Raw genomic sequence first — 13,346 nt, forward strand, 5'->3', positions numbered from 1 at the left:
CTCTCTCTCTCTCTCAAATAAATAAATAAAATATTTTTTAAAAAACCCACAAAAACATTAAAAAAAAACCTTTTTCCACTGAAGTACTCTGGCAGCTAACTCACATGCTAACTCATAACAGGGACAACCTGAAGCAATCATTAAAAGGTTTCTTTGAGGCTTACCATTTTAATTTTAAAAATCCAAGGAAATATGGTATTCTCTCTAAAACATACTGGTGTTTTCTTTACCAAAATTTTTTCCTGAGGCCAATGTTTGCTCCAAAAAGATGTGCCATGATTACATTGTGGCTTTGCAGATTCCATGTGTATAAACTCCCATGTGAGAAGACAGAGAGTAGAAATAGGTAGCACAGTGGTTAAGAGTACAGGTTTGAGGTCTCCTTCTCTTTGGAAGGAGAGAGACCTAGGTTCAAAACCCAGCTCTGCCACTTACTAGCTATGCCTATACTAGCTTGTATAGGCTTGTATAACTGCCGATTTATCAACAAATACTTAAGCTTCTAGTACAAATGAGGCATTAACCTACTCACTCTAAATAGTGATAATACAGATATCCTGCCTAGCCAATAGAATTACAGTCTGGTGGGCTGTTTATTATCTATGTGCTTTCTTCATCCTTAGACCTCAAAGAGTTGTTGACAGGGTTAAAGTAGGTTAGTAATATGTTGACAAGACCTACACATGGTAATAATTCCATTTGCATCATACAAAATATATATTGTATGAGTCCCACGTCGGCTCCCTTTGTGGAGCCTGCTTCTCCCTCTGCCTGTGCCTCTCTCCCTCTCTCTCTGTGGATCGATTTTATTTATTTATTCACGAGAGACACACACACACACAGAGGCAGAGACACAGGCAGAGGGAGAAGCAGGCTCCATGCAGGGAACCTGATGTGGGATTTGATCCTGGGACTCCAGGATCACACCCTAGGCTGAAGGCAGGCTCCAACCGCTGAGCCACCCGGGGATCCCTACAAATATATTTTAACACTGAATAAGACTTAAAACTTTTATCTCATTTTTAAAAGATTCAGCAAATATAGTTGAAAATTAGACCTGGGGCACCTGGGTGGCTCAGCGGTTAAGCATCTGCCTTTGGCTCAACTCATGATCCTGGGGTCCTGGGATCGAGTTCTGCATTGGGCTCCCTAAGAGGAGCCTGCTTCTTCCTCTATGTCTCTGCTTGCTTCTCTGTGTCACTCAAATAAAATCTTAAAAAAAAAAGAAAAAAGAAAAAAAAGAAAACTAGACCTACCAAAACCTATATCTGTACAATGACAAAGTTATCTCTTGAAAGGTGAAAATCTGGATGACTAGTTGTTTTTTTTTTTAATTTTTATTTTATTTATTTATGATAGTCACACACATAGAGAGAGAGAGAGAGAGGCAGAGACACAGGCAGAGGGAGAAGCAGGCTCCATGCACCGGGAACCCGATGTGGGATTCGATCCTGGGTCTCCAGGATCACGCCCTGGGCCAAAGGCAGGCGCTAAACCGCTGCGCCACCCAGGGATCCCTGGATGACTAGTTTTTTAATAGGAAAATAGATAACATGTTTTATTAAATTTCACCAAATATGAAGATTAAAAACAAGAAAAACATCTCCCTGGATATTTTACTTTTTTAAAATGCGGAAAAATACCTTTAATGAAATGAAAAATAATCCACACAATAATGAATATTACTTAGAACAAATCAAAATGTTACACACTGCTCAAGAGGTTCCATCAGATATGTAAACCTCAAACATAAAATAATTCTATTATCACTTGTAGAGTAGTATAGTGTATCAGGAAAATCATCATTAACAACAGTAGATGGTTAACGTGGATTGAGTTCATATTATAAGTCAGCATCTAAACTAATTACTTTGCATGTACTTTCTCATCATCTACTGTAGCCTATAAGCCAGTGAGACAAGTACTATTTTTATTCCAGTACTTATATGAAGCAATTGAAACTTAACAGTAATTAAGCTGATTGCTTAAGGCAACTGGTAAGTAACAGAACTAAGATTCAAAATTGGATCAAACTCTGGGATCTGGACCCCAAGCTACTACAGTAGAATTTCTTTCAAAATTCAAAAGAACAGGGCAGCCCAGTGGCTCAGCGGTTTAGCGCCGCCTTCAGCCCAGAGCCAGATCCTGGAGACCTAGGATCAAGTCCCGCGTCGGGCTCCCTGTGTGGAGCCTGCTTCCCCCTCTGCCTGTGCCTGTGCCTCTCTCCCTCTCTCTCTGTGGATCTATCATGATTAAATAAATAAAATCTTAAAAAAATTTTTTTTTTTTCAAAAGAACAGGGGCACCTGGGTGGCTCAGTCAGTTAAGCATCTGCTTCTGGCTCAGGTGAGGATCCCCAGGGTCCTGGGATCAAGCCCCACATCAAGCTCTCTGCTCACAAGAAGCCTGCTTCTCCCTCTCCTCCCTGACCATTCTCTCTTTCTCTCAAATAAATACATTTTAAAAAATTTTAAAAGAACAACTAAGGATGTTAATCGTAACACTGGTAGATCAGCTTCACGTTCATTTCTATCCCCAAGTGCTCCAAATGTCCAGGATGATTGACACACCTCCAGCAATCGAGATTAAAGCTGCAGATGATAAGGAATAATTACAGGACTTTAAAAAGACAAGTATCCTTGTAAAAAGGAAACCTGTAAGGAAGAGGCTAGTCAGGGCACTGCTGGACAATCTAGATTTGAGGTGCAAAGACTTGATTTAGAGTGACCACACTAAACAGGGAAAATCGTTTTGTTTTGTTTTTAATTTCAAAGAAATAATGGGATTTGATGACAAACTAGATGCATGAAATTAAAAAAAAAAATCTAACAGAACTCACCAAAGTTTAGGGGGCTAAGGGGTGGGGAACACAGAAATGCTAACAGATTCAAGAATGTTTTGGTTAGATCAAGTCAGCTTACCACTTTGTCTAAATTCAGGCCACTGGAGTTTGGGTCCCGCCCAATGGCCCATAGCAGGCAGTCAACATCTGGAATTGTGGTCAAGGTGGGTTTCCTACCAGGAGCTGAAGTAATCATGCACAGTTCCAAGCCTGAGGATGTCTTTTTAACTTCCTTGACCTATTGGCAAATAAAATGTGTTAATTTGGGGAGAGGGAGAGAAGGTGGAGAACAAAGAAGAAATCAGAATTCTTAACATTTAAAAAACCTTCACCAAATCCTATATGTGGAGATCTTCATGCTGACATATTCACTTTTACCCAAAGGACACTAACACTACAACTCCTAAGAGCTGAGACCATTTCCTAGGTTGCCCTAAATCATCCACCCAATGGCCAGAAATGTCTGCTTGTGTCAACACCTTACTGCTACAGCCTAAAAGCAAGTTTTTAAAACTGTGCTTCTTAAAAACCACGATAAAATTTAAGTTACAAATATAAGCACAGTGATAGGTGACTGGAGTATAGGAAGGAAATGGGCTGTAGGAACATTGCTAGGAAACTTGCTCATACCTCACAATCGATACTTCTCCTGGATGTTCTAAATCAGAACAGGGAGGGGATGAGAATTGGGTCAGAAGAGTTGGGTGCACACAGCCTGGTGAAGATCCCAAGGGGTTCTGACCCCAATACTGGGTTAGCACTTTTACATTCACAAAGCAACTTCACATTTGTTATTTTACTTGATAAGGCCATTGCTGAGGGTGCAGTTATTACAAGCCTATTATTACTCCAAGACAATTCTGAAATGTAGTGATTCCCTAGTACTCTGTAATTCAGCTCCAGTGGCCTGTAATTCTGTCCATTTGCAGACTCAAAAGGGTATACTTTAAAAATAGATTTCACAATATTATTTCCTGAAAAATAAGCATGTTCAATAAGGCACTTGAGCACAAAACATGAGTTTTATTTCTAACTAAATTCAACTACCAGATTTCTATTCTTTTATACCTTGTTTTTACTAATATATTGAGAAATATAGCTTCTTAGGATAAAGAAAAGAACTGGTAATACTCTAGAAAGTAATACAATGACTGGGGTAGACATGGTGTTTGTTTATGAAACACCCAGGTAGAAACCAAAAGCAGAAAGTGTGGTTCAGGACACTCAGATGATGAAGGGGGGTAAGCATGCCCCGGGCTCGGCCATACCTGTGAGTACTTCAGGACCTCTATGCCGGAATTCTCCAGCTCTTCAGTGCAGTTTGAACTGATAATTGAGTCAAAATTTCTAAGTACCTGTATATAAACAGAGACCCCTGAGGGATGAGTGATGGAAAAGGAATAAAACTTGATTGAAGATAGGTTATAAACTTGGGGTCCAAATATTAGCATCCTCCCTCCTCTCTCTTCCTTCCTTCATGGCTATATTGTAAGTAGAGTTTTAATCTATTTTCCTACATCACCACCAATGTCTGTATTAGGTCTGATTTCAGCAACTCCAGTTTTAGAGTTAAATAGACAGGCAACCTTCAGGCTTCTACTCTCTTCACCATGTCCCTCTCCTCCCAAGCTTGCGTCTTTTTTCTATGATTATGTTTTGGGACCAGAAACTCTCCTTCCCTTTTCAGTATTGCAGGGCAGCTTCCACTCTGATATGATTTAAGAGAAGATCTCGTTGGGAAAAATCTCCTTATCTAAGCAAAGAAGTCAAGAACATGGCCTTGGAGAGGTTTGTGGAATAATCCACATGCAACAAACCTCAGGCAGGGTAAAGATGGGAGGTCTTGAGTTATTCTCCAGAACTTTTCTTCTTACAAACCTGAAACTCTATACTCATTAAACCCCTCATTTCCTTCTGCCCTCAACTCCTGGCAACCACCATTCTACTTTCTGTTTTTATGAGTTTGACTATTCTAGATACCTCAGATTAAATGGAATCACAATATTTGTCTTTTTGTGGTTGGTTTATTTCATTTGGCATAATGTCCTTAAAGTTCATCCATGTTGTAGCAGGTGTCAGAATGTCCTTCCATCATACAAATATACACATTTTGTTTATTCATTCATCTGTCAATGGACACTTGGGTTGCTTCTACCTCTGGGCTATTGTGAATCATGCTGCCATGAACATAGGTATGCAAATATCTTTGATACATTTTTCTTTTTATATTTTTAAGGATTTATTTATTTAATTCATGAGAGACACAGAGAGAGAGAGAGGCAGAGACATAGGTAGAGGGAGAAGCAGATTCCCCACAAGGAGCCTGATGTGAGACTCAATCCCAGATCCCAGAATCACGCCCTGAACCACAGGCAGATGCGTAACCACTGAGCCACCCAGGCATCCCGATATGTTTTTCTTTTAATGCAAATAATATAGTAAAATTTTTTGGCTGAGTGTTTTTAATCCAACACTACCTTCTGAGCATGTGAAATTGATTTCTAGAATAAGAAATTAACCTGACAGTCCATTCAATTAAACTAATATTTATATTTAAGCCTGCTTGTTTCCTTTTAAGGCACCTGATACTATCCACTGCTTCACGATGAAAATACCAGCCAGTTTGATCAAATCAAAATCATTATCAACTGACAGCTGGTGAGGAACATATGGCCCAATCAAATAGCTTATACGTAGTTCCATGTAGCACACACCAGCTGATGCCCACGTACTCTACACCCTAGAATTTAATGACAACATAAGAGAGTATTCTCAGGGTAGATTTTTTTAAAAGATTATTGTCAAGCAAAGGGAATTTTGGAAAACGACAGAATTTACCTTATCATGCCGTATCATTAGTGACGTCTTTGAACCCAGAGCGGAAAGAATCCCAGCTATCTCTACAGCAATGTAACCCGCACCAACGATGACACTGCGGCTAAAATGAGAGAGAGGGTTAATATTTTTAAATAAGCTTATTTTGGAATAATTTTAGATTTACAGAAAAGTTGAAAAGATAGTATAGTAGTGTCCTATATACAACTCTGCCCAGCTTCTCTGCAAGTTAACATCTTGCATAACCATGATATACACTTGTCAAAACTAAGAAACTATTTGCTATTGACCAAACTCCAGGCTTTATCCAGACTTCACTGGTTTTTCCATTGATTTCCTTTTTCTGTTCTAGGATGCAATTGGATACCACACTGCAATTTTTTTTAAAGATTTTATTTATTTATTTATTCATGAGAGACACAGAGAGAGAGAGGCACAGACACAGGCAGTGGGAGAAGCAGGCTCCATGCAGGGAGCCCGATGCGGGACTCGATCCTCAGTCTCCAGGATCACACCCTGGGCTGAAGGTGGCGCTAAACCGCTGAGCCACCCAGGCTGCCCCCACATTGCAAGTTTTATGCAGAAAATACCTCTTTGTGAAAGGGAAATATATTTTTAGTTGTTAAAAGTTCTTCAGGGCGGCCCCGGTGGCTCAGCGGTATAGCGCCGCCTTCAGCCCAGGACATGATCCTGGAGTCCAGAGATCAAGTCCCGCGTCGGGCTCCCTGCAGGGATCCTGCTTCTCCCTCTGCCTGTGTCTCTGCCTCTGTGTGTGTGTGTGTCTCTCTCATGAATAAATAAAATCTTAAAAATAAATAAGTAAATAAAATAAAAGTTCTTCAGCCTCAGGGTACCTGAGTGGTACAGCTGGTTGAGCCTCCGACTCTTGGTTTCAGCTCAGGTCATGATCTCAGGGTGGTGACCTTGGGGTCGTGAGATTGAGCCCCATGTCAGGCTCCATGCTCAGTGTGGAGTCTGCTAAAAAGATTTTTTTCTCACTCTTCTTTTGCTCCTCTCCCCTACACTCTACTCTCTCATATGAATATATAAACCTTTAAGAAAAAAAGTTCTTTAGTCTCATTTCTTCAGAGAAGAAACAACAACAACAACAAAAAAACCCTTTGAAACTAGAGATGATTCCTTATGAGTAACGCTTGCACCTAAAACTAAAACTGGCAACACTTACCATGATTCTTCCCTGCTCAGAACTTCTTCTTCTTCTTCTTTTTTTAAGATTTTATTTATTTATTTCACAGAGAAAGAGCGAAGAGAGTGAGAGAGAGCAAGCAAGTGAGTGCTGGCAGGGGGAGTGGTAAAGGGAGAAACAGGCTCCCCTAGAGCAAGGAGCCCGATATGGGACTTGATCTCAGGACCTTGGGATCATGACCTGAGCCAATGGCAGACGCTTAACTGACTGAGCCACCCAGGTGCCCTAGAAATTCTTGATCACTATTCAATTCTACCCATCTTTGCAATAGGTTAAAGGCCAACTATGCAAGGCATTTAAGTTATAGGATAGATCTGAAAAAGTAGACTCCCTGTATAAATTTCGGTCTAAGAAGGCATCTTAAAAGCTAGATAAATGCTAATGAAAGTCTGAATCATTGGTGAAGTCAATCCTGGCCCTAGAGCAATGAGGATTACTTCTATGCTGCAGCCTGAGTCATAAATGCCCCTTAGCCAGAGCCACCCTGTTTGGGGCTGGAGTTCTCTAATGCTTCCAACAGGGTGCTCTATCATCATGACAATGCTTGGATGAGAAGTAACCAATCTGGAAAGAAAAAGAAAAACTTTCTTTACTATGTTCCAAAGGTAAGGCATCCATGTGGTGAGTCTGTGCCATCAGAGGGGTCTGGTCTAGATAGCGGACAAAGTGTGAACCCAAATAGCTACAAGTCAGCTTATTTTACAACCCAGGATTTGAAGAGAAATGGCTACACAGTCTAGATAAACTATGAAATAGCTCTTCCATCTCTACCTAACTCTTTCCTATTATATTTGACCTCTTCTCCTTTCTCATGATCAGGAGATGGAGCCCTGTGTCAAGGCTCCCCATTCAGTGAGAAGTCTGTTTCAATCTTTCTCCCTCCTCCTCCACCCCTCCCCGCTCTTGCACACTCCCACCTTCTCTCTCTCTCTAAAATAAATAAAATCTTAAAAGAAGAAAAATATTGTCCATTCATTTCCTATTTCCCAGAGTCTTTTGGTCCTAAGATGCATAAATCACTTATTAGACTTGTATTGCTAGCATTTTAAATATTTTAAAATAAATGACTCTATTTTTAAATCATTTATTTTAAAATACTTTTTTTTTTAAAGATTTTATTTATTCATGAGAGACAGAGAGAGAGATGGCAGAGAACAGGCAGAGGGAGAAGCAGGCTCCATGCAGGGAGCCTGACATGGAACTTGATTCTGGGTCTCCAGGATTAGGCCCTGGGCTGATGGCGATGCTAAACCGCTGAGCCACCCAGGGATCCCTATTTTAAAGTATTTAATGGACAGGTATCTATAAAGAAGCTTTTATGAGGGTGAGTCTAGATTGACTTGTATCATCCAAACATGATGAGTCATGACCACATTTCTGGAAACATTCTCACATGTGTCATCATTCAACCCTAAAACCAAACAGTACAGGGTAGATCAGTAGATCATGAGGAAAGAAAAGCTCTTCTCTAACACAGCTGCATGCCCTGCAGACAGCAAATCTAAAACAACTGTTTTCTTCGAAGTCAGAAGATTGCCTGCACCTTCATGGGAGATTTACACCACCTCTGTGGAACTCAAAGAAGCCCTCTTGCCCCTTAGTATCCATCTGTGGCTCCAGGTGAACTAAGATAAAGGTATGGACATGGATTATTAGTCACCCTCAATGAAGCACTTAATAAAATTACAGGATTAAGACCTCATACTGGGTTGGCAGCACTGCCGAGGGAGGGAGCAGCAGCGTTGAGTAATACTGATTCCAGAGTGAGAACTCCTCAGAGGGAGATAAAGGCGAGTCCTAGGCCAAAAGAAAAGGATCCCATCTCCAGCTTCTAAGGTGTCTTCACTTATCATGAGTGAAAGGAGGCTCCCTCCGACCTAGAAAGCCCGCAACTGGCACCTTCTTCATGTTAGAGAAACAATCTTCCTCAGTATATCTTTTTCTAAGTATCTAAATCTATGACAGATATTTACTAACGTTGTTTGGACCAACACACATAATAGATGAATTCAGAAAACCTATTTTTTGTGAAAGTGACAGAGCCTTCATTTAGGAAGATTTCCCCTAAACTAGCTGCTTTGGAAACAGAGTCAGTTACTTGAGACACATCATCAGTTGATGCTGTACTAAGGTGAAGAAAGAAGAGTTTTAGGACTTAATATTTATTCTTCAAAACCTCCCTCTATTTATTCTGGTCCTAAAAACTGTGATGAAAGGTCTGAGTCATGGGGCACCTGAGTGGTTCAGTCACTTAAGCACCTGGCTCTTGATTTCAGCTCAGGTTGTAATCTCATGGTGGTGATCTCAGGGTCATGAGATTGAGCCCTGTGTCAGGCTCCACGCACAGCAGAGAGCCTGCTTCTTTCCCTTTTGCTCTGCACCTCCCTGCCCATGCTCTTTCTCTCTCTCCCCCTAAATAAATAAAAACATCTTTAAAAAAGAAAAGAAAGAGAGAGGGGGAGGGAGGGAGGGAGGAGAAGAAAGAAAGGAAAGAAGAAAGAAAGAAAGAAAGAAAGAAAGAAAGAAAGAAAAGAAGAAAAGAGAAGAAAAGAAAAGAAAAGAAAGAAAAGAAAAGAAAAGAAAAGAAAAGAAAAGAAAAGAAAAGAAAAGAAAAAGAAAAGAAAAAAAGAAAAACCAACACAAGTCACATAGAGTATTAGTGGATGAGATACCCAAGGTCATAAAAAGAGAAGTAGGTGATGAAAATTCAAGGAAAGTCCACACTTAATGGCTGGGAGGGAAAGGTAGAAGAAATGTTAGCTGGAGAGACTGGGGAAGAATGAACACTCAGGTTGGAAAGGGAGCCAGCTTACCCAGGTAATTCTTCCAGTTGGAAAAATCCATCACTGGTTATTCCTAGGCTGGCACCTATGTAGGAAAATGCAATACTGATCACACAGACTGAGCTTTCTCTTGTAAAACAATATCAACATTTTGTATAGGACGCAGACACGTTCTCTGCCATCACACAGTTTTGACAAGTTTTGTCAAAGTCTCCACTTGGGAAGCTGCCAACCCAGTCTTCCCTGAGTGCACACTTCTGTTTTCTCTCTAGAAATAAGAGCAGTGATGACTATCGATTACCTTTCTCTGTAAACTAAGACTTTCTTGATTCTCCTGAAGAGACTGCCGGCTCTGCTCCATTCTCCTGCCCTCAAATGTAGGCATGCACCCCTTGGCTCAGCCTTGGCTCTCTTCTGTGTTCCTCGAAGGTTTCAACCAACTCTTCCCCCTCACTGTGGAGGACTTTCAAACATTTGAGTTTTCACCTTTTCCCTAAGTTCCTGTCCAATATTTGTCTTTTAAGAAAAAATAGTTTATTTATTCATGAGAGACATAGAGAGGCAGAGACATAGGTAGAGGGAGAAGCAGGCTCCCTGTGGGGAGCCTGATGCGGGATATGATACGATCCCAGGATCACGCCCTGAGTCAAAGGCAGATGCTTAACCACTGAGCCACCAAGGTGCCCCCCCCCCCAGTCCCATATTTCTAACTGCCCTGCTATATAATCCCACTTTTGCTTCAAACTCACTATGTTTAGAACTGAACCTTAATTTCATGTCCTGTCTCCCTCTCTCAAGTTTATCACTTGAGTTAAATGGAGCACCTTCCAACCAATAACCCAAGTGAAATCCTGAGGTGTCAATCTATAATTCCTTCTCTCAGTGACCCCCACAATATCTCATCAATTAATAAAAATGTTGCACTTTACCAAATTCGAGGTGCCATGATTAAATGACTTATCAGAGGCGCCTGGGTGGCGCAGTCGGTTAAGCATCCCACTTTTGGTTTTGGCTCAGGTCGTGTCTCAGGGTTGTGAGATTGAGTCCCAAATCAGGCTCTGTGCTCAGTGCAGAGTTTGCTTGAGATTCTCTCCTTCTCCCTGGCCCTTCCACTTGTGCTCTCTCTCTCTCTCCCTCTAAGAGAAATAGATCTTTAAAAAAATAAAAAATAAAGGACACATCCTGATTTCAGATGGGATGAATATACTTTAAAAAAAAAGTATACAGTAGCAGATTCTTCCTTCTGAGGCTGTTATGCCTGTTCTCCTTGCTAAGGCCTGGCCCCCAGCAGTGGCTCAGTGACCGGCTGCAGATCTGAGCTTCTCCTTTACAGGTCAGATGCTAACGCTGGGGTTCAGAACCACATCATCACCTCCTGTACATTCTACAGCCACAGCTTTCTATACCGATCTCCATCCTCTGTGAGTCACTGTCAGATTAGTTTTCTAAAATTATCACTTAAGATCTTGACACAAGCCTATTTATAAGCCACCAGTTAGTTATCTGACCCAGTTGTCATGAATTACAGAGATTCTTTCATTTGACTTTGTAAGTCTCTACAATTTGGCCCTAACCTCTTCTGGTTTCAGCTTAGTGAATGCGACCCCAGAACGTCAATGCTGGAAAAACTGGTTAAATCGGCTGGATATTTTTCGAAGACATCTTTATTACCCACTGGCTCTTTCAGTCTTCCTCTTCCTCAGCACATATCACTCCAGCCCCTTTTCTGGGAAGTCTTTTTGGTTTATACCATTCCATAGTAATCTGTCCCATCTGTGAGCACCCCAAGCCTCATGGTTTAGAAATAACCTGGGGGCATATACCTTTTATTATTTCTTTTCATTTGTTATTCTAGGTTTTAAATTAATAAATGTATATATTTTAAAAATTCAAAAAGCACAACAGAACATCTAGTGAAAAGCATAGATCTTTCCCACCCCCCGACCTCTAGTCCTCTCCCTAGAGGGAGTCAGCATGACAGGGCTTTGAGTATCCTTCCAGAGATATCCTGGTGCGTATGTACAGTCTCTTCCCCTTTTGAAAAAGACACAAATTGTAGCATACTATACACACTGTTCCACACCTTAATTTTTTCACTTAACAATCAATCTTCCCAATTAATTTTTAAGGTACTTGAGAACAGTATCTTACTGTCTTTTACAGTAGTTGGTCTTGACCTTTTGGGAGTCATGAAACCCTTTTAAAAGCTAGTGAAAACTGGGCAGCCCGAGTGGCTCAGCGGTTTAGGGCCACCTTCGGCCCAGGGTGTGATCCTGGAGACCCGGGATCAAGTCCCACATCAGGCTCCCTGCATGAAGCCTGCTTCTCCCTCTACCTGTGCTTCTGCCTCTCTGTCACTGTTTCTCTCATGAATAAATAAAATCTTTAAAAAAAAAAAAAAAGCTAGTGAAAACTGTTGGATCCTCTCCCCCAAGGGAACAAAATACATAAATGCATATACACTCAAAAAAAGACCTTATAATCTAGTTAGGGAGAAAGACATGAACCATGTTTCTTTCTTTCTTTTTTTTTTTTTTTAAGATTTTATTTATTTACTCATGAGAGACACAGAGAGAGAGAGGGAGAAGCAGAGACACAGGCAGAGAGAGAAGCAGGCTCCATGCAGGGAGCCCGACATGGGACTCGATCCCGGGTCTCCAGGATCACGCCCTGGGTTGAAGGTGGCACTAAACCACTGAGCCACGCAACTGTCCACGAACCACGTTTCTTATGTGAGAATAAGGTAGTATGTTCATGGTTTATCCCTGTGTGCATAAAATGTAACAGCAAATATGACTATCTGGAATTCCTTACTGCTTTAATTTTATCATTCTCTATATGAGAAAACTATGCATACAAAGAAGGCTTAATAGGTAATTACGTTACATCCCTACAAGATTTCACCTTCTTGAACAAAATAGTAACTATAGAACATGTCTAACAAATAACAACTCATGTGACAAACTCAGGCAGGTGATCTGTCATGCTGAGAAGGAAAGGATGAGACTCTTCCCTGATTTTTCTCCTTGTGTTACCTGTAGTCAGTGTGAGCTTGGAGCTGGAAGAGATACCTTTCTCGGTCCCATTGCTGGGCACCAGTTAAGCCAATTACATTTCGGTTCTGCAGAGACCTCTCAGGGCCGTGTGGCCTTGTCCAAGAGAAAGAACTGGTTCAGACAGATTCCCCTGGCATGGACTGTAAGGTTGAAGACAATAGTAAACTCTGCTTGACTATTAACAACAAGACTTACCGGGGATCTGGCTCTCCTGAGGACGGGAGGGCACGCCACCTGTGGCAATCAGGATGTGAGGGGCAGTGTATTTGTTCCCATTGACCTCTATTGTGGGCTCAGAATCACACGTGAATGCCGCATGGCCATGGATGATTTCTATATGGGACTGGAGAAGGAACCGCAACATTAGTCTTTTCTCATGATAAAAGAAAAACACCTGTGGCAACGTATCCGCTCTTCCCATTTCTCTACGGAGGATTTAGATTTTAAGTTTGCTGATCCCAAGACAGCTCTCTAATGTCTGAGTTTCTGTAGAATTTCTGTTCATTGATCCTTAGGTAAGGCGGTTGCCATTCAATGAAGGAAGCATACCGTAAGAAGAAATAAAAGATGCTATCTTGGGCCCAAATCCAGGGACCAAAAAACATGTGCAAATCACCTCCACA

General features: G+C 41.2%; 1 protein-coding gene across 1 annotated transcript in view; it reads right to left on the reverse strand.

Annotated features, from left to right (window-relative positions):
- Window positions 1-13,346, reverse strand: part of GSR (glutathione-disulfide reductase) — a 46,981-nt gene that overhangs the window by 7,923 nt on the left and 25,712 nt on the right. Inside the window, exons 5-9 of the mRNA XM_041752875.1 lie at window positions 12,919-13,066; window positions 9,698-9,752; window positions 5,681-5,780; window positions 4,111-4,197; window positions 2,922-3,080 (exon numbers count right to left, since the gene is read on the reverse strand). Of these exons, the coding sequence (XP_041608809.1) occupies window positions 2,922-3,080; window positions 4,111-4,197; window positions 5,681-5,780; window positions 9,698-9,752; window positions 12,919-13,066 (549 nt within the window). The remainder of the gene's footprint in view (window positions 1-2,921; window positions 3,081-4,110; window positions 4,198-5,680; window positions 5,781-9,697; window positions 9,753-12,918; window positions 13,067-13,346) is intronic.

This window comes from Vulpes lagopus, chromosome 4 (genome assembly GCF_018345385.1).
Source record: "Vulpes lagopus strain Blue_001 chromosome 4, ASM1834538v1, whole genome shotgun sequence".
Lineage (NCBI taxonomy): Eukaryota > Metazoa > Chordata > Mammalia > Carnivora > Canidae > Vulpes > Vulpes lagopus.